Source organism: Aedes aegypti, chromosome 3 (assembly GCF_002204515.2).
Source record: "Aedes aegypti strain LVP_AGWG chromosome 3, AaegL5.0 Primary Assembly, whole genome shotgun sequence".
Classification (NCBI taxonomy): domain Eukaryota; kingdom Metazoa; phylum Arthropoda; class Insecta; order Diptera; family Culicidae; genus Aedes; species Aedes aegypti.
In genome coordinates, this window is record NC_035109.1 from 297,317,238 (window position 1) to 297,338,560 (window position 21,323).

At 41.8% G+C, this 21,323-nt stretch overlaps 4 protein-coding genes across 6 annotated transcripts in view; 2 read left to right on the top strand and 2 right to left on the bottom strand.

Moving 5' to 3' along the window:
- The window catches only part of LOC5577094 (rho GDP-dissociation inhibitor 1), a 39,985-nt gene extending 30,468 nt beyond the window's left edge, over positions 1 to 9,517 (bottom strand). The window contains exon 1 of one of the 2 annotated variants that reach the window (XM_021854011.1): positions 9,149 to 9,517. The gene's annotated coding sequence lies outside the window, so the exon portion shown is untranslated. The remainder of the gene's footprint in view (positions 1 to 9,148) is intronic. The other variant, XM_001663131.2, reaches the window with a different exon arrangement.
- Positions 9,518 to 12,674: 3,157 nt separating this feature from the next.
- Positions 12,675 to 20,571, top strand: LOC5577092 (chromosome transmission fidelity protein 8 homolog). The gene is made up of 3 exons (XM_021854813.1): positions 12,675 to 12,883; positions 19,944 to 20,073; positions 20,139 to 20,571. The coding sequence occupies exons 1-3, from the start codon at positions 12,864 to 12,866 to the stop codon at positions 20,475 to 20,477; spliced, it is 489 nt and encodes a 162-aa protein (XP_021710505.1). The 5' UTR covers positions 12,675 to 12,863; the 3' UTR covers positions 20,478 to 20,571.
- Positions 12,964 to 15,690, top strand: LOC5577460 (DNA excision repair protein haywire). The gene is made up of 2 exons (XM_001663346.2): positions 12,964 to 13,503; positions 13,589 to 15,690. The coding sequence occupies exons 1-2, from the start codon at positions 13,109 to 13,111 to the stop codon at positions 15,624 to 15,626; spliced, it is 2,433 nt and encodes an 810-aa protein (XP_001663396.2). The 5' UTR covers positions 12,964 to 13,108; the 3' UTR covers positions 15,627 to 15,690.
- Positions 20,487 to 21,323, bottom strand: part of LOC5577466 (histone-lysine N-methyltransferase E(z)) — a 29,379-nt gene continuing 28,542 nt past the window's right edge. For both annotated transcript variants that reach the window (XM_001663344.2, XM_021854812.1), the window contains one exon: positions 20,487 to 20,823. In XM_001663344.2, coding sequence (XP_001663394.2) covers positions 20,597 to 20,823 — 227 coding nt within the window. In that variant the 3' untranslated portion in view covers positions 20,487 to 20,596. The remainder of the gene's footprint in view (positions 20,824 to 21,323) is intronic.

The window sequence follows — 21,323 nt, forward strand, 5'->3', positions numbered from 1 at the left end:
GTTGATGACATTTGAAAGTTGTTTTCTTCAATCATCATCCATCATTGGAAAAGCAAAGCTACTATGTTTAATTTTGTAATATGTCAGCAATTGCGCCATTTGGCAGCAGCTCTAAATGCAGGGGAATGAGGAATTTCGTATTTCCGACGATTTTTTACAATTAATCTGTAATTCGGATACAAAAAATGATGTACTACAATAATGTTCAGAAATGACAAAGGAATGATACGACGGTTGAACTTTTATGATTGAGCATGAGGTTAAGAATCTTGTAGAATAAAAACTGTAGAGAAATGTATGTTTTACTGGTACTTTAATGCACAGAAATCAATTTGATGAGGTCAAAACCATCTCTAATCGGCATACAGTGTTCTCAAAAGTTGTAAAGTACTAATAATACGTTCAACTAGTGGTATTTATTTTGATTTTCGTTTTTCCAAATTCTCGTTAGATTTTTTTTAATGTAAAAAATACCCAAAAACTACAAACTCAACTTGAGGCACCTCCTAATCTTCTCCAAATTGGATGAAAATCTGTCAGGTAATTTGTTTTAGTATTGCAACTAGGACTAGGGTGACTGGTTGAATCCCAAACATTTTGTTTTTTTGTGAAACTGTCTACTGTACATGTCAATGGTTGGTACTCCGTGATTGATCGGAACTGGTAAGAATTACACTTCGATCCAAATGAATAAGGGATGGGAGTTTCCGCTTACTCTCGAAGTGCAATTTTAGCAGATCTCATATTATTAATCAATAACGGCGCCGGCCAAGTCCTTTCAGTCAGTTGGGATGGGGAAGGAATGTTAGGGTGCAATGATAGTTGCTTTTAGAGACCGAAAATACCTCGGCATCTCCACAATCACCACGGGAAGGGTCTTTATTAGTGAGGAAAATCGCTAGTTTTCTTTTGTTGTGTACTTTCGATCTTTCCTGACAAACATGGAAAAAGGGCCACAGTTTTCTGTGCACTAAATATTCATTTTTATTGGAAAAAGTAAAACGATGCTTTTTTTAATGCCTTATATTCAATCAGATTGAAATGTGCTCACGTGACATTACTTGCACTGTGTGCATGAATTGATTTCCATTCGATTTTTGTCACTTTTGATGAAATGCGAAAATGTGTTTTAATCATTTACGCGCTTCTTCCATGTTAGTCCAATGTTTGAGTTCTGGGCTCACAGTGACAGTTCGTGACAGCGGAATCCCGGCTCACTATGACGTACAGAAATTTTGTATTGGTTTCTCCCTCCCAGGGAGTCACCTTTGGTCGGTGATGCGATTCATGGATAAGGAGGAACTTTAGAGACTTCAAACAGAAACCAAACAGGAACTTAGCAAACGAAAAGAAACCAAAAGATAAGCGTTTTCTTGAGGTTTCATCAGAGAATCTGACCCGGCATTTCACTAAGGATATTTCAAAGATTTTTTTTAATTCCTTGTGACATTACGACAAGCAAAGAGCCGGATCTTTTCTTTTCACTCGATTCACGTCAGCAGGTGCTGCTGAGCTCATAATTGAAAACAATGTGTCGTATTGAACTGCGATATTTCAGGCGATTCGGTCAAGTGAATCACGGAAGTGAATCACGGAAGTGAATCAAGGAAATGTTCAGGTCATTATTACTCCTATTACTTTAGGTATTCTTTCGGGAATTTTATCAAAAATTAACGCAGAAGTTTGCCCACAGTTTCCATTATATATCATTCCAACGATTTCCAGGATTCCATTAAGTCATTCTTTTACAGACTTTCTAAGGAATTCATCTCAGGATTTCCTTTAACATACCTGCAGGATTTCAACATGGTATTATTCAAAGGATACCTCCTGAAAATACTATAGAGATTTCACCAGGAATTAAGTCAAAGATTTTTCAGTTTATTTTTCTTCGATTTCCCTAAAATCTCCTTGAAGTTTTTCATTAAAAACATCGTTAAGAATTCAACTAGTAATTTATCCGGAGGTTCCTTCAGGGATTTCCCCTAAAAATGTGGTTTTTTGTTTTTCACGATTTCAACCAGGAATTTCTCTAAGGTAGGTTCTTTAAAAAAAATATCCAGAAATTCTTTTGGAAATTGTCAAGGGATTTTTTCAGATTTTTGTTGGGGAAATTCTCAAAAACAAATTAAGGAAAAAATCAAACAGTAATATTTTATTCTGAAGAAATTTTTGATGGACTTGTAAAAGAAACTTCTGGACTCTTCGAGTCTTCGAATAACTAAAATATTTTTTGAAAAAATAATAAGTAGAATCTCGGGAAACATTCTGCAGGATTTTCTGAAGAAATTCCTTGCTTAACAGAAAGGAATCTGTGAAAAAAGTGAAATAATGATCGTAGGAATAGCTGGGATATTTGCTGGTGTGGGAGAAGTTAAATTAAGTTTTTGAAAGATTTTACTTGGCAAATTAATCGAAAAATTTCTGGAAGAACTACAATCTCTGGTTGGAATGCTTGTGAAGTTTCTGAAGGCTCTCCTTGAAGGATTGTTAGTTCTTATGTAATTTCTTGGCCCCTCTTTTTGCAAGCGAAATTTATGCAAGGAATCGATGAGGAAGCGCTTTTTCTGATCGCAGTTTGCAGTTGAAATGAAATGTCAGTTCAAACGGGATTGGAATATTTTATAGAATAACGACTGCTAAAATTTTTAGAGCAAATTTTGGAATAGTCCCTAGAACTTTTTTTTAGAATAATCCCTGTGGAAATTACTGAACTTCTTCCTTCAGGTAGGTACTTGAAATGTTAAACATAGTTTATTAAAGTGAGGATTCAAAAAATAGCTTTTCAAAATCTTTCAAAATTGTATGACTGAATATTTCGTATAACTAATCAATAACCTATATATTCAATCGCGTTGTTCCCTCAACTTTTTGTACAACCGTTCAACAAAGAGTTGATCATTTATAAATTACAGCCAACTTTTGTTCGTTGCACTAAAGCTGTAGCCCACCTAGTGAAAGACTCACTTATCAGGCTGAAATTTGAGCTGTCAAATAATCTATAACTGAAGAAATTCTGAGTTGCCTGTGCTGATAAATTTCGTTTTATGCCAGACAGTAACGTTTGTGTTCGGTTTAGACGCGGACTAAAATTTAAATTGTACTTAGTGGGGTCCCTGATCAAATGTTCGATCCAAGCTACTACAAGAAACATCTTCGGATCCGGTTGGTACAAAAAGGCGTGGAGCGCAGCGAGCTAGGTGGGCGGATCAAGTGCGTATCGATTTGGCGAGCGTGGGGCAGAACCAAGGATGGAGAGATGCGGCCACGAACGAGTATTGTGGCGTGAAATTGTTGATTCAGTGTTATCTGTTTAGATGTTAACTAAATAAATGAAAAATTAAAAAGAAACATTACAAAAGAACTTGGAATAATTCTTGCAATCTTTGGAATAATCTGCATAAATTCTTGATAATATTCTTGGCTCTTTAATTTTTTTTTCTTAAATCTCTCTAGAAGAGCCCATACCATAAAGAATTCATGGAGAAAACTAAAATAATTGGGAGAAAAACGGTGGTGCAGTTGGTCAGACACCCATATAGAAATTCCTGCAGGAATCACTGAAATAACTCCTGGTGCGTTTACAGACGCTTATACTGGAAGAATCCTACAAGGAATTTCTAGAAAAATGATAGTAGGAATCCACATCTCCAAGGAATCTTTGAAAAATCGGTATCCAAAAAAAGTTGAATGAATTTGGAACAAATACTTCTAAAAATCTTGAAGTAGTTCCTAAAGTAATCGCAAGTGGATAATTACATAAATAATTAGCAAACATTTTATTGGAATTCTTGAATTAGGAAAAATATTTAATTGAAAATGTCTGGCGGAAATTTTAGAAAAGATTTTGGATTAGTTCCAGGTGAGATACCCGCATAAGACTTTCTGCAATGATTCATAGTTTTTCCATGAGTCTTCTGTCGAATTTATAGATAAGTTTCAAGAGGAATTATTGTATCTTCAGATAAGAAAGAAAACGACTTGTTCGTTTAACGTGTGAACAGAAAGTGAAAAATTTATTTAAACCAAAGTCATGGCTTACTTATATCTAACACTCCTCCTTAAGCTAGGACTCCTATGGCTTCACGATTCTTTTCAAGCTTCATGCGTGGTAATGGTTTCGTGAGGCCATCGGCGAGTTGATTGTCCGATTCAATGTATTTGATATTTATTATTCTTCGTTCCAGCGCATCCCGTATGTAATGGTGACGGATGTCGATGTGCTTGGTCCGAGGGTTGTAGCCACCGTTCTTAGCAATCGCAATGGTGCTCTGGTTGTCGCAGTTGATGGATATTGGACCCGTCGCTCCGAATTGTGCAGTGAGTCCTTGCCACCACGATGCTTCTTGAACAGTAGCAGACAGTGCCATATACTCTGCTTCGCAGGTCGATAAGGCAATCGTCGGTTGGCGCTTGCAGCACCACGAGATAGCTGCCCCTTGCAGCGTGAAAACATAGCCGGTGGTGGATTTTCTGTCGTCCACGTCGGCCGCCCAGTCTGCATCACTGTAACCATTGATGTTGTTGTCGCCATCCTTGCGGTACACCAACTTCATCGATGCTGTTCCGCGCAAGTAGCGAAACAGGGTTTTCACAGCACCCCAGTGCTGCATTCCGGGATTGGAATTGTACCGACTCAACTGATTCACGGCATACAGAATGTCTGGCCGAGTACATTGAGCGAGGTACATCAGGCTTCCAACTGCTTCCTGGTACGGAATGTTGGTCATCTGCTTCGCTTCTTGATCCGTCTTGGGAGACATGTCCTTCGTGAGCTTGTCGGTCATCGGCACCTTCGCTGGTTTACAGTTCGCCATGTTGAACTTTGCCAGCATCGCTTCTACGTACGCTTCCTGATCAAGCGCTATGGTTCTATCCGTCCGTGTGATTCGGATTCCAAGACAGTTCTTTGCCGCACCAAGATCCTTCATCCGGAAATGACCACTCAGGAACGCCTTCGTTTGCTCAATCCATCCGCTGTCATTGGAGAATATCATAACGTCATCCACGTAGACTGCCACGAATATCATGCTGCTACCCTCGATGCGGTAGTACACGCAGGGATCGTACTTCGCTTGATTCAGCCCGAACTGCTTCAGCATGTGGTCCAGCTTCTGGTTCCAGACTCGACTGGACTGCTTCAGCCCGTATAGCGCCTTGTTGAGGCGACACACCAGGGATGGATTCCGCCGATCGACGAACAGCGGAGGCTGCTCCATGAAGATTTCTTCCGTCAGTTCACCTTGGAGAAAAGCGGTGACAGCATCCATCTGTTGAACCTCCATATTGTGTTTCGCCGCCATGGCGAACAGATATCGCAGCGAACTGTGACGGACTACCGGGGAGTAAGTTTCGTCATAATCTACCCCCTTTCGTTGCGAAAACCCTTTGATCACAAGTCGCGCCTTGTGTCGATCAAGGTTTCCATTGGCATCCAGCTTCGTTTTGTAGACCCATTTGCAACGGATCGCCTTCCTATCCTCAGGAAGTTCCGTCAAGGTCCACGTTTCGTTCGCCATATGAGCGTCAAACTCCTCCTGCATGGCAACCTTCCATTTGTCCGAATCATCTCGACTCATTGCTTGTTGATGCGTGGTCGGGTCGTCAGAAATCGTGGCTTGTTCGTCACTCTGCTGCTGAGAGGCCACACCAGTGAATTGGCTCGAGCGCTCAGGACCCAGGGATGAACCGCTTGCTTCACCGCTCGCCACATCGGAATTCAATGGGTTGTTGTCATCGATTGCAGGAATCTGGGAAAAACGAGAACAGGGCAAGCCTTTGCTCGAAATAGCAAAATCTCTATACTTGCCTGGAAGTTTGTGCTCCCGACCACTGCGCCTCAACACCTGTGACGGAGGTGGATTTGAAGTTTGTCGTGGGGGGAGCACGGTGATGTCAGTCACGGTATCTGTGGAAGAACTACTGATGTTGCTTGCTGCTTCTTCGAATTCTTCTTCGTCCCAATCGCTTTCATCGACTTTAACTGAACCAGTTGCACCATCCGCGGGAGTCGGATGCCCGCCGGTAGCTTCTTCTGGGTTGGGAAACGATACCGCCTCTTCTACGTCTAGCTTGATAATCAGTGGTTTGCTGCTTTTGATTGTCGCCGCCGGTGTACCGGCGTCGCTCTCATTGATGAACGTTACATCTCGACTTCTTGATATAGTCTTCGTTGCCGGGTCGTATACACGATAGCCTTTCGTGTCTTCATCGAATCCAACCAGACGACATTCATGGGCCTTCGCATCCCACTTACGCCGCTTCGGTTTCGGGACATGAACCATCACCTTTGCTCCATAGATCCGAATGTTGGACAAATCCGGCTTCTTTCCGCTCCAGCATTCTTCGGGTGTCATCCCATGACCGCGAGTCGGTGATCGATTGATGAGGTACACCGCCGTCGAAACCGCTTCTGCCCAAAACGATTTTTGCAAGTTTGCTTCAAATAGCATGCACCTAGCACGCTCGACGATTGTCCGGTTTGCCCTCTCAGCCATACCGTTCTGCTGCGGGGTGTAGTCATTTGTTCGCTGATGCCGGATACCAAACTTTTCCAAATAGCTCTGGAATTTCCTGTTGGTATACTCCAGCCCGTTGTCGGTTCGGATGGTTTTGATTTTCGAACCGGTCTGCCGCTCAGCCATCACGTGGAAAGCTTGAAACACCCTCAAAACTTCACCTTCGCATTTCGTTCGTAGGAAGTATACGAACATGCGGCGTGATTTGTCGTCCACAAACAGGATGTAGTATCTGCTACCCCCTAGCGACGGTACCTCCATCGGACCGCAAATATCCGAGTGAACGACCTCCAACAATTCCTTTGCTCGGGAACCCTTTTTGCCAAATGGTAATCGGGACTGTTTCCCTTTGGCGCACACGCTGCAATCACTAATGCTACTTGAATTGAAATTCATGCCACTCACCATACCGCTCGCTAGCTTTTTCAGATTCGCCTCGCTGAGGTGGCCCATTCGCCGATGCCAAACGTCCATGGAATCATCCGTCGGACAAGCCAACGCCTTGCCGGCTCCGCTGCGCTCGTGCTGTTCCAGCTTGAATAGTCCATTTTCGTGGCATCCAGTAGCCACTAGGTCGCCGGTCGAATTCATCACCTTGCAGCCAGCGTTGTCGAACATCATCGAGTAACCTTTACTTACGATTTTGTTGACGGAGAGGAGATTCACGGACAGCTGTGGAATGTAGTGGACATCGCTCACGGATATTTCACTTCCTTGGTCCTTGCAGACGGGCTTGAGAGCAGCGGTTCCTGTTCCCTCGATCTTCATAGCGGCCTTGTTCGCGGCCACCACAGTGCCACTGGACGGCTTCACGTTCTGCAACAGAGCCTTGCTTCGTGTCATGTGAGTCGTGGCTCCAGAATCGAAGTACCAGTCAGCATCACTGGCGGCTTCGAACGTAGACAGGACGGTGCAGAAAGCGTCTCCTTTTTTCGTGCTTCTGCAGTCCTTCGCAATGTGCCCGTAGTTGTGACACTTCCTACATTTCGGTCCCTTCGATGATGTGGATTGCTTCGATTGATTTCCACGGTTGTGGTTGCTATCGTTGCCGTGGCTGGGGTTACCATGGTTACGTTTACCCTTCGACAACAACGCCGCATCAGCCGATGGAATTTGCACCTCTTGAAGCAGCTTCGTCTTTATCGCGTCGCCGGTGATTCTGATTCCAGAATTTTCCAGGGCCATGATCATTGGCCTGTATTCCTCCGGCAGACCGCAAAGCAGCAGGGCACCAATCCACTCCTCCGAAATGTTGAATCCGATTCCGTTGAGTTGATGGGCCGTGGAAATTATCCGATTTACGTATTCGGACATGGACGAACAGCTCATCAGATCGGTTTTCACCAGCTTGTGAAGGAGACCGATCCGCCTGGTTAGGCCGGAATCTTCGAACGCCCGCTCCAGGTTTCCCCACACTTCCTGTGCCGTTTTCGCCTCCTTTACGTGAACATAATTCACCGGTTCGAGGAGAAGAATTACCTTGGCTCTTGCTTTCCGGTCCTTCGCAGGTTCCACGGCTTCGTACGTTCCGTCCTCTCTCAGCGCAGGCTTGACGGCTTCCCAGAGATCTTCCAGCTCGAGGTACGTTTGAACGGCAAACTTCCACGTAGCCCAGTTCTCTCGTCCGGATAACCGCTCGATTCCTGGCAGACTTGAAATCCCTTGCACGGAACTGCCGCTTGATCCTGCTTGACTTCCGGAATTCATCTTGAATTTTCAGAGCTTCGGCTTGAAAACGATAGGCCCATAACCTATTGTATCTTCAGATAAGAAAGAAAACGACTTGTTCGTTTAACGTGTGAACAGAAAGTGAAAAATTTATTTAAACCAAAGTCATGGCTTACTTATATCTAACAGGAATCCTTACAGGCATTCTTTGTTAAACTTTTCTCTCGATAATCTTTGAACAATTCATGAAAAAATCTTTGGGGTAATTTTCAGGAAAATCCCTAATGAAATATTCATGTAGGGTAGGTGTACCAGTTATGGCCATAGTGGTTCCCTATTTCGCCATACATAATAACTTGAATTTATTCACATTTTGAAAAATTTTGTGTGTTTTAGGAATAAGATAAAGGATGTATCTTGATGTTGAAACATTCAAAAATGTTAAAAATTTGCTAGTTTTCGAAATTACACATATGGCCAAATAGGGAACCACTATGGCCATAACTGGTACACTTTTCCTATTCATAAATTCGTGATTGCCTCATCGCAGTAACATAATAGTTATAGGGTAGGTGTACCAGTTATGGCCATAGTGGTTCCCTATTTCGCCATACATAATAACTTGAATTTATTCACATTTTGAAAAATTTTGTGTGTTTTAGGAATAAGATAAAGGATGTATCTTGATGTTGAAACATTCAAAAATGTTAAAAATTTGCTAGTTTTCGAAATTACACATATGGCCAAATAGGGAACCACTATGGCCATAACTGGTACACTTTTCCTATAAAATAATTTCTAAAGGTACCCACTGGATTATTTCTCTGTGAATTTTTGGAAGCTTTTACTCAGAATTTAATTAAAATAAATGGTTATGAAAAAAAGATCAGGGGCGTTAAGGTTAAGAAATTACTGAAAATTTCATGATTTTAAAACAGTCGTACGAAATTGGACCACCCTACCTTGAATGTACAACGAAGAACACGCACACACACAATCTCAGCACTTGCCCAAGTATGAGCGATGATTAATCGAGAAAAACTTCAGCTCCACCGCACCGCAGCAGAAGCACAAGAAAACACACAATCTTTCGAACGAAGGAAACAAGAGTAGTTTATCACCGCACTAAACCGATACTTATCGCGCGAACCCGAACGACAAATCGGATCAACTCTCCGCCGCGGATCGATCGCAAACAAACGGAAACAACACAACAGAATAGAACACGCAAAAAATCCGGAAATAAAGAGCACTTCGGTTCCGAAACCGCTGCCGTGACTGGATTTTGCGAAAAATATGGAGGACTTTTGACAGTTCGGACTGCAGGCCAGATGTTCCCAACTTTCCGTTTGTGCATGCCGTGCATGCACTCTCGCGCCGTTGCTTTCCCGTTACTCCTTGTTTGAAATCTGACAGATCCGTTACAATGTCATATAAAACAGGTCCGGCTCTTAGTATGTGTTTGCTTGTATTAGTCACGAAAAAGATGTAAACAAACGATCAGCTGATGGTGACGACGAGGCTGTGAAAAATTTTGTTCGCAGTTTCCTCAACGTGACGTCGTCTTCGGCTGCTTCGTGAACTTTCGGCTCGCCGAAGTTGGCATTGCACAACTACCACTTCAAAATTGATGTTATCACAAATACTGATTTGATGTTCGCCCGCACCTCTAAATACCCCACATCGGATCCGTTACTCTCTGTTTTCACTTTTTGGGCCAGGGTGGGGCCGGCGCGGGCAAATCTGAAAGTGCATCGTTTGCCCGCCCGTTAAAATGGTTCAGATTGAAATAAGCATATTTGCCACTTGGGCTGAGCACGCTGATATGAAACCACTTTGAATTTCTTAAAAGTTGTTCAGTTGGCCACGCTAGGATCATTTTACCCAAATATGAAGGATAGATACCCGACCAACCAGTCTTCATAATTCTTTATAGATCTCTGACCAACGATGGTGATCGCTAACGGTTCAAAACGAATCTATATTGATCGCTATCGAAAATCACTGACTGGTTGACCGGGTAGTCACGGAATTACCACAGACAAATAGACGTAACACTCTCATCATTGTCCATTGACCGCATTTTAACGGTCGATTCAAATATATGGTATGTGGTCAATCCACCGCCCACAGCGCTCGTATCATTCTTATTCGTGTTTGATGTTTACACACTACCGACACGTGTTAGCTCATCGGCCAGCCACACCGATTCCAGCATTGGGTGCACATATCCTTGTAACTTTGAATGTGATTTGTTCTAAGCGTTACGTCAGTTTGTCTGTGGAATTACTACAGCCAAAATAATTTCGTTGGTAAATATAAGCCTATGATAAAATTAAGAAAATTCGTTTGCGATTTTCGGTACGAAGCAGACAGCGTTCAAAATAACAGGTTTAAAATTTTTAAATTGACGATAGGGTAACGACTATTTATTTCGTTCTTAAACTCTAACCGTTGGCGCCAGCGGCAAAAAGTGCAGACAACAACCTTTCGAACATTCAGTTTCTTTCACAGGCCGCCGAACGACGACACTGTTATATGTATTCTACTCACTGCTCGCGCTACGCTGGATTCTCAAATTTCTCAATCGTTCAACACAAGCGTATGGAAGCGTTGTGTGGATCAGAACAAGCCGATCGAACCATATTCGGAGAGTGTAACAGTTCGCGAACCATTGGGCCCATTCACCAAATTTCATAACGCTTAAGAGGGTGGGTGGGTGTCCTTAAGATATTACAGTTCATACAAAATTCGAAAAATATTCTTACAAAATGTGTTACAAGGGGTTGGATGGGTGTCATAAATGATCACTTAGGCGTTATGAAATATGTGAATGAACCCAGCAGTTCGTGGCACATCGCATTCGGAGAGCCCTATGTATGTAAACATTCACTTTCTCGTTTGGTACGTGGCACGAGAGCGTTCAAGAGCAGCAACTCTCACAGACTGCAGCAGTATCGAGCTATTCGGGTGATTCATGTTTTGCATAAAATTGGTAATAACTTTCATATTTTCTTATAATGCAGCCTTTAACAACCTAACTATAATCTATTGGACCATTGAACATCCCTTTAGTTGCAAACATAGCACAGAAAATAAAAAATGTTCGCCTCTGTTTCTTGATCAGAATGAGTGAAACAGTGGGTGATGTGTGTTTGTTTAGTTCATCCTCCGTGGTGCTTTCTTTGCTACAGGATTTCGTTTTTACTACCACTAAAAAAGAGCCATTTATTGCATTTTCAGTTTTGAATATCGCCCTATCAGTTCACTTTTGTTTTGAATAGGATTATTGTTGAATCAAAACAAATTGTTTTCATCATCGAAACTAATGCGCAGTACAGAGCAAATCAGCTACCTATTTATTGATAATCTGAGCGTGACAATAATAATAAGGGATGATTCAAATATGACGTCCATCGTTTTTTGGAATTTCTAAATACCTCCCCCCCCCTCTGTCACGCTTTTTCCAATACCTAATATATCTACAGGGTACCCCCGTTGGTTTGACAACATTTAATCTGAACACTTTTTAATTTGTACCCCGCTAATTTGCACATCGTTCAGATTAAAAATGGTTCAAACGTCATTTAGCTCATGGAACGCAGTAAAGTGAAATGGAACGCTATGAAACGGAGCGCAGAATCAAAACAAAACAGTGAAGAAGGTAAAACCAGGAACACGGTTCTAGGGTGACTTGATGTTCAAATTAAAAATGAACCCCGATGGTTTGCATGAGGTACCGTTCAAATTAACGGGGGTACACAGTACTGTCACACTTTCATAGACCCCCCCCCTCCCCGTAACGTAATTTTTTTTGCACTGGGTTGTTATTTCGCTGTTGTCAAAGGAGAACTATCTAACGATTCGTGATCAAACGTCAACATCCCACCGCAAAATCGTTAGTGTTCGGAGGTGATTTTAACCTCCAAATTGCCAAATAACCTCCAAATCATCACCTCCAAGTTAGTTCTAATAACCTCCGTTATATGAAATATGGTGGCGCGTCGATCGTCGCAAGTTTATCGTTAAACAGTCAATAGCTATAAGTCAGCTTACCCAAATTTGGGTTATCCCACGTAAGAGCCGAATTGCGTCAAAAGAAGTCAAAGTTGGGTTAGCTTGTGGCTCCGAGATAGGAGAACTTGTCATTTGACTAGCTTCGTAAAATGGCACAATGATAATGAGCCTCTGTACGTGCCATAAAATCATTTGTTCTCATGACTTTTACTGTGCGCCGTGTGTTGGTGCTGTCTCGCTCTCTCTCACGGGCAACTTGAAAACAGAGCGCACAGTAAAAGTCAAACGTTTTATAGCATTAGCCTATGCATGCCATAAAACGTTTGACTTTTACTGTGCGCCCTGAACAAAAGAATTTATGGCACGCCTCTGCATGCACAAGCTCATCTGGGTGTGATAAAGAAAATATTCAATTTTTGAATAGATTTCGTATTCCGTGTATACGGGTTGACCTAACCAGCCAAACCCTCTTATTTTTGTCGGTATGATTATTTGTCGGCATAAAATTTAATCAGAAAATTTTACGCGCGGGAGTGTTTTTAGGATTATATTTTAAAATTTAATTTTTGAGAACATCCAACAGTGTAGTGTTTTTTATCTTTAATAATAGAAGATTTTTTTGTTTGTTCTTGGTGTATTTCTTCAAAACCTGTTTGCAAAATGCCCATCTACATAAAAAAGTAAGTACTATTTCCATATTTTTCAAAAATAATAGCACAAAATAACTTTGTCGACGACGGCGACGTATGTCGACTTTTGCGACTGTAAACATTCCGCTGTCAAACGTGTCCGTGCCAAAGTTCGTGAAAGTCGTGTTTGTTCTTGGTTCCATAAAAAGTTTTGTAAAAATCGCTGTAATTGCGTTTCTAAACTGTGTGCCCTTTCGTCGTTGACCGCTTCCTGCGATGGGTCCGCCGAAAAAGTCGAAAAAAGATCGCGCCGGGACCGGTGCCAGTTCCGCCACCGGAGGATTCGTGGAGAACAAGTGGAACAAAAAACGTCGCCCGGAAGATGAAGCCTACTCGGCATTTGCCAACGATGACGACGACAGCAATCTGGATGCCGCCGGGGGAGAATTCGTCCCGGAAGCGGCGTCCAAGAATGCCGAGAAAATCGACGAAGGCATCCAGGAGGACGAATACGGAGCGAAAGATTATCGATCGCAGATGGAACTGAAGCCGGACAACGCATCGAGGCCCTTGTGGGTGGCACCGAATGGACACATTTTCTTGGAATCGTTCTCCCCGGTGTACAAACATGCGCACGATTTCCTGATTGCTATTTCCGAACCGGTTTGTCGGTGAGTTGGGATGAATTCTTATGGTTTTGGGTACCTGTATTTGCGATGGAATTGTGGATTAACGGAGTTTTGTTGGATATTTCAGACCGGAGCACATCCACGAGTATAAGCTGACGGCGTACAGTCTGTACGCTGCGGTGTCCGTCGGACTTCAGACTCACGACATCATCGAGTACCTGAAGCGGCTGAGTAAGACAACGGTCCCGGAAGGTATTCAGGAGTTCATTAGACTGTGTACGCTCTCGTACGGGAAGGTCAAGCTTGTGCTGAAGCATAACAAGTACTTCGTGGAAAGTCCCCATCCGGAAGTGCTGCAGAAGCTTCTGAAAGATCCGGTGATTCAGTCGTGTCGTTTAAGAAGGACTAATGATGAAGGAGATGGGTTTATTACGCAAACGATGGAGAAGAAGGCCATTACAGCCTTTGGAAATACGAAAATCGGACCGACGACGACAGTTCCGGCGACGACCGAAGTCGAGAAGCCTGCTGAGGCGGAAACGGCCGTTGCTGTTCCGGACGATATTACCAACTTTTACGATAAGATGGACAACGAGGAGGAGGAAGAAGAAGCCAATCTGAATACGGTTTCTTTCGAAGTTAACCAGGAAAAGATCGAAGTGCTTCAGAAGCGCTGCATTGAAATAGAGTTTCCTTTATTGGCCGAGTACGATTTCCGGAATGATACAATCAACGCGGACATTAACATTGATTTGAAACCAGCAGCTGTTTTGCGTCCTTATCAGGAGAAAAGTCTGAGGAAGATGTTCGGAAACGGAAGAGCTCGTTCGGGGGTTATTGTCCTGCCTTGCGGTGCCGGTAAATCTCTGGTCGGGGTAACGGCTTGCTGTACCGTTCGAAAGCGGGCATTGGTCCTTTGCAACAGCGGTGTTTCGGTAGAACAGTGGAAACAGCAGTTCAAGATGTGGTCAACGGCTGACGACAGTATGATCTGTCGGTTCACTTCGGAAGCCAAGGACAAACCGATGGGCTGCGGAATTTTAGTTACAACGTATTCTATGATCACCCACACGCAGAAGCGCTCCTGGGAAGCGGAACAAACCATGCGTTGGCTGCAGGAACAGGAATGGGGTATCATGGTTCTGGATGAAGTACATACCATTCCAGCAAAGATGTTCCGTCGAGTTTTGACCATCGTCCAGTCCCATTGTAAACTCGGTTTGACGGCCACATTGCTTCGTGAAGATGACAAAATTGCCGATCTTAACTTCCTCATCGGACCTAAGCTCTACGAAGCTAACTGGCTGGAACTTCAGAAGCGTGGCTACATCGCCAGGGTGCAGTGTGCAGAAGTGTGGTGTCCCATGGCTCCGGAGTTCTACCGGGAATACCTCGTGGCCAAGACATCCAAAAAGATGCTTCTCTACGTCATGAACCCAGCCAAGTTCCGCGCCTGTCAGTACCTAATCCGTTACCACGAAAAGCGTGGCGATAAAACCATCGTATTCTCCGACAACGTCTTCGCTCTCAAACACTACGCCATCAAGATGAACAAACCCTACATTTACGGTCCAACCTCGCAGAGCGAGCGAATCCAAATCCTGCAAAACTTCAAGTTCAACCCGAAAGTGAACACCATCTTCGTCAGTAAGGTCGCCGATACCAGTTTCGATTTGCCGGAGGCAAACGTCCTAATCCAGATTTCTTCGCACGGTGGTTCCCGTCGTCAGGAGGCTCAGCGTCTCGGACGTATCCTCCGTGCCAAAAAGGGCGCCATCGCCGAAGAGTACAACGCCTTCTTCTACACCCTCGTATCCCAAGATACCCTGGAAATGGGTTACTCTCGGAAGCGCCAGCGGTTCCTGGTGAATCAAGGCTACAGCTACAAGGTGATCACGCACCTGGCCGGTATGGACAGCGATCCGGATTTGTTCTACAAGACGCGCGAAGAGCAGGGCCAACTGCTGCAGCAGGTTCTCTCGGCCACCGATATGGACTGCGAGGACGAGAGGATACCCGGTGAAGGCACGGGAGCACCGCGGCCGGGAGGCTCCAAGCGTACCGGCGGGCTTAGCTCGATGTCCGGTGCGGACGATGCCGTGTACTTGGAGTTCCGGAAGAAGAAGGAACATCTGCATCCGCTGTTCAAGAAGTTCAGGGGATAAGGGTGGAGGACATTTTCTTGTGATTTTTTTGATTCGAAATAAAGAATAAACGATTTATACAATAGTATACAATATTACTATTATCCGAAAATGTTTGAAAACTACGTTATGCTTGCTATAAAAGCTTTGCCTGGTTCTCAAAACACCCCCAGCGTTATGAATCAACTGAGAATCCCTTTTTTTTTCAGGAAACAAAAAAATGGTTATTAAAACAGCGTCCATAAATGACGTAGCATTTTTTGGCCAATTTTTGACACCCCCCTCCCCCATCGTAGCCTATTTTCCCATATCTAATACATGGTTCGTAGCAAAATCGTAGACTCCCCCCTCCCCCTAGAATGCTACGTCATTTATGGACGGTCCCTTGGTGCTAAAAGACCAAATTGTCACCCAGACACTTCAGAGCATAATTATTCTCAATATAGCACCACAAATTTCGAAAACGTGTCAATTGTGTTAGAAACTTTAAAAGAATAAATATGAGAATACGTTCATAATTAAAGTATATTATGTAGGATCCAGAGAAATCTTCCACAGGATCTTCCAGAATGTCGTCTCGGATTGCTAGAAGCAATCTCAGAAGATCTCAAGATAGGTATATAGAGAATAGGACTTTTCCAAAGAATTCTCCAGGCATCATATCGGAAATACCATCACTAATTTCCACAGATACTGTAAGCTCCAGTAATTTACACAAGGATTACCCTGAAAATTTTTCCAAAATTTTCTCCTGAGATTTTTCTACTAATTCTTCCTATTTCTTATAATAAAACCCACAAATTTTTTTTCGATTCTCCGAAATAATTTGTTTAGCGATTTTTCAGGAAATCCTACAAAAAAATTCTCGTGGATTTCCTGTGTCGTTTTTTTTTAGTTATTCTTAGGTCAATTTTCATGTGACAGGGCGTTTACTACCTGGAAAACCTGGAATTATCTAGGGATTTCATTTAACATGAAAAAACCTGGAACTCTCAGAGAATTTCTATCACAATCAGGGAAATTATTTTGAGGTAGTAATTCGTGATAATATGTTCACGACAAAAGATTTTTGCGGCAAAACCCAGAGCTTTATTTGCTAGAAAACTCTGTACAATCGAAAAAAAAAATCCTTTCGAGTATGGAATTGTATCCACCTACCAGAAAATGATTGATGTTTTCAATATCCCTTCACCTATATTCAATCAGTAAAAGATTAAAATATATAGGGCTTACTTTTTAGAAACCATTTTTATGCAGGTCTATAAAAAGCCTCTATTTTTGATAAAACGACTATGAAGTCTCTAATCAAAATAGTCTCTAAAGTCTTTTCCGTATCTTGCTTGCAGATAATTATGATGCAAAATGATTTTTCACATTTCTCGAGAACAGGCTTCAGGAATTATCCTGGAGAAACGCAGAGGTTTTATTTGAAATACTATTAGGAACTAATACATGATTTTCTCGAGAAATTCATCTACCAAATCTTTCAGTAATTTTTCAAAGGATGCTTACAGGAATTTCTCCAGAATTTGCTTCAGGAAATCCTTGATCACTTCAACGTTAATGGCTCCAGTACTTTTCTCAGAGATTTCTTTGTCCAATTTTACAAAGACTATCCTGGGACTTCCTCCAGATGTTTTTTTTTACTTTTCAACCGAATTCTCCGGTTGTGACTTTCAAATATTACTACAGAATTTCTTTTAAGAAAACCCGCAAAGGTTAATTTAGGAGTTTTTTTTTTTTGGAAAAATCCTTTCATTGATTTTTTTTTTTTTCAAGAAACCGAACAACAATTTCTACGCCATTTTATCTACGATTATCTAGAACTGCTCCAAAAAATCCTCGAGGGATTATTCGGGTGAATCTATTAAGAACATTTCAAATACTTCCTTAAATTCGACCTGTGTTTCATTATTAAGTTTCTTTAGAATTTTCTCCAGCATTTCATTCAAGGATTATTGGAGTTCTTCCAAACGTTTTTCAATGAGTTTTTTAAATCCCCTTCGAATATTATAAAGTTCATTAAAAGTTTCACACCAGTTAACACTACACTTTTTTTTTTTCAAGAAATCAACCGTTCATTCCTACATTATTTTTTCGGGATTTCGTCCAGGAGTTCCTTCACAAAATCCTGCGAGGTATTATTGAGAGATTCAAATGATTTTTTTTTTTCAATCATCTGAGCAAAAATTTTGAAAATCTTCTAAAAGTTCTTCAAAAGTGAGTCTTTCTAGAAATCCTCATTCATCAAGGGTGACTTAAGAACATACACAACTTTTAACGAAAGTTACTAGAAGATTTGCTTTAGGATTTTTTTCAATAATTTCTCAGTTTTCTGAAAAATTGTATTCACCTCCTCCTCCATCCTGGCATTGCGTCCTCCATGGGATCGAACCTGCTTCTCAACTTAGTGCTCTTATTAGCACTTCCAAAGTTATTGACTGAGAGCTTTCTTTGCCAATGTTGCCATTTATGCATTCGTATATCTATTGGGCGGCATAGACTATTCGAAAATTTTGCCAAATTTTGTTATTATTGTTATTTCTTTACGTGTTAATCAACGTCGCCTTGCCAATAGGCTTTCGTTGAATAACTTTTTTTACTAGTGTCAGATTTTTTCGCGGCCTTCTTTCGGTAATGTTCTTTCTTCATGGTAAAAATACCTTTTGCGGTTTGTGTTCAGAATTTTTATTGAGGTCAATGGGCGACCTCTGGTGATTTTTCTTTGCTAAATTAAGTTTTCCCATAGTAAATCCCATACAAACTTTGAACGGCTGGCGCTGAAATATAGTTTCACAGATCGAGCTGGAATTTTGCACAGTTGTTATTGGGGGTCTGGGGGCAAGAAGGACACCTTAAGATATATAGGTTAAAATCATGGTTGATTAGCACAATTTTTGAAGATTATTCCAGTGTAGGGGCAAGCTCACCTCTTGTTCAAAATCTCGCGTTCAGTATCATAAGGGCGTAACTGCAGTGATCGATTTCTCTTTAGCTAGTCATTCGGCCGGGTGACTGTTTTCAACTGCTTGTTTCGATTCAGTAGAAAGTATCCATCGCACTTCTTCATGCTCCATCGCAAAATCTGATGAAAATCGTTTGATTTTTTTGTAATAAGCTAAAGAGAAAATCGACGAAGAGAAATCGATCAATGCAGATACGCCTGTATGATACTAAACGCGAGAAATGATGTTATCGATAGATTTCAAAAATATAAGAATTACATGATGATTTGAGATTTTTGAAAATGTCCCTTATGAGGTTATTCAACGAGGCACGGGGCAAGAGTGCCACTCGTATGGGGCAAGAAGACCAGCAGAGCAAAATGCCACAAATTTTGTATATTATTATTTCCCCACCTAAACGATAAATTCTAGAGTAAGTAAAGATAAAAACTGAGGGATAAAAGTGCCTACAGTATTATTCTGCGTGTAAACAGCCGTTCAAGCTGAAAACCTAATCGATTGGTCACCACCAGCGTGTGGCCTTGTGCTCTTGAAAATTTGAGGGTCGGCTTCGATGCATCTTCACCTTGAGGGAGTGGAACTAACAAAAATGAGTTTTTACTTCAAACAAAAACATTATCAAATCAAAACATTGTTATTTTGTTTCAAAAACGATATGCTTTATTTTAATGCAAAAAAATGTTTCAAAAGAAAATAATGTTGAATCAAAAATTAGTTTTGTTGCATCTTGTTGAACCCAGCTGTCAAATTCAACAATAAATATTATTAAACCAAATTACGAGTTGTTATTGAAACAATGAATAACAATTATAAGCCGGCAAATAATAGAGATATATTGTTGTAATGTGGAATATATTTGATTTTAAAAATGTTTTCTCTGCGTGCACATACACCGTTCAAAATCAAATATAAGAGTTTTAGTAACAGTTTGTCAATTCAAAACTACATGTAATATCAAAAATTACATTTTCACCGTGGACAAGTTTTCACCATTTTAAATTGTTGGTTTTGGGGAACCAGCTCCCAGTAGGATTTTTTTTCCATGGAATTGTATTGTGGTGTCAGAAGGTTGGTTAAGGCAAATAGATGGATTGTGTATAGCTTAAATTTATGAGAAAGTCTCGAAAACTTATTCAAACAGACTAAAGTCTGAAAACTGAACAAACTAACTTTATCAATCCTACGTGTTCCACATATGAAATTCTAATCGTTCCGCTCTAAACCAATTTCCCTGCTTGCTGTTTGGTCTCTCACTTGAACGCGATGTACGTGAAAACGAATTCCATGCGTAGCTTTAACCATATCATTGGATTATCTAAAACCATAGAGCGACTATCCAATCAATAATTTATTACATTTTTTTCTTTATCAGCCCGAACCCAATTGGCGACATAGAGGAGTGGTGCATAGTGGAACTTCAGGGAGATCTAGAGGTGCGAGGTGATCGTCTTATGGATGGACAATTCATCGGAGATCTTCTCTATAACAAATATGGACAGCCGGTAACAGTGAAATTCCCTCCAACAGGCAATTACACAACCTGTATAATTTTCAATATCTCCCCCAGATTCTTATAATCGGTCATCACATTCTACAAGGACGTCTGCAAAAAGTGGATAAACCCCTTCTGGTGATGGAAAAGTGCGAAACCCGAAAGCGACACATCACCGAACCGAGCAACGAAGAGGACGACGCGGAAAACGAAACCATGCTGGACGTCAGCCAAATCAGTCATCTGGACAGCACGCTAGCCTCCTCCAATCGGACCGTTCTGGACTCGACGCTGGCAGTAGAACACAAAACCGTCCCGAAAACCGAGTACCTGGTGCGAGCTGTAGTCAAGCACAAAATACTGTTCAAAGCCCGACCGAAACCCATCATTGCAAATGTCGGAAAAAGCGTCTAGCGACTAAAATAGCTTTGCATGTATTTATTATGTCTTCGAGTGCCCTACACTGTTAAAAATTTTCAATTGTCCTTAAAACTACTTCCGTATCCTATCCTGCTGCTGGGCTCTATTCAATTTTAGAGAAACTCCATCTCCCGCTCGATGCCGACAAACTTAAGCTGCTCGGTCGGCCCGTATCTGTAGTCGAAGAACAGTTCCTCTCCCGGCTGGATGGCTCGCTTGGCGAAGATCCCGATCCGGTGGTCGCCGTTCACCATCATGACCTTGGCGTAGCAGTTCGGATTGATGGAGTGGTTGGCGAAGCGGATCTTGTTGCCCTTGCGAGTGGCGTCCACGACGAAATCTGTGGAAGGAAAAATGTGATAAGTCTGAATGTAGTTTTGGTAGTTGCTTCTTTAGCAAGATTTGTCCTATTGAAGCTCTGGTACGATCTTGAAAATGAATTTTAAGTAATTTTTCATCCTGAGGCACACTGTTTTCTAAGGCTCTAGTAAGAATGAAGCATTTGTTGAGCAATGTCTGAACACCGCCTGTTGGTCGCTCTTCGCTGACTCTGGGCTAAGTAGGTACTGCTAGATTTCTTAAGTAAATGTGTTCGTTTCGTTGAAGAATATCATTGAATTTCAAGAAATTCTGAACTAATCTGCTCTTCTACGCCTACTTGTCCCATGCTCTATGTAAACCTTATGGACCGCGGGACAAACATGCGTAGAACGGCAGTAATCTTTATAAGACATCCGAATGAAATTCCTTGAAACAATCATTGGCACCTGACAGATTTCTATTGGAATTCTGGGCGGTGTATTTAGTAGAATTAAAAAGACCTTAAAAACACCCTTAGTG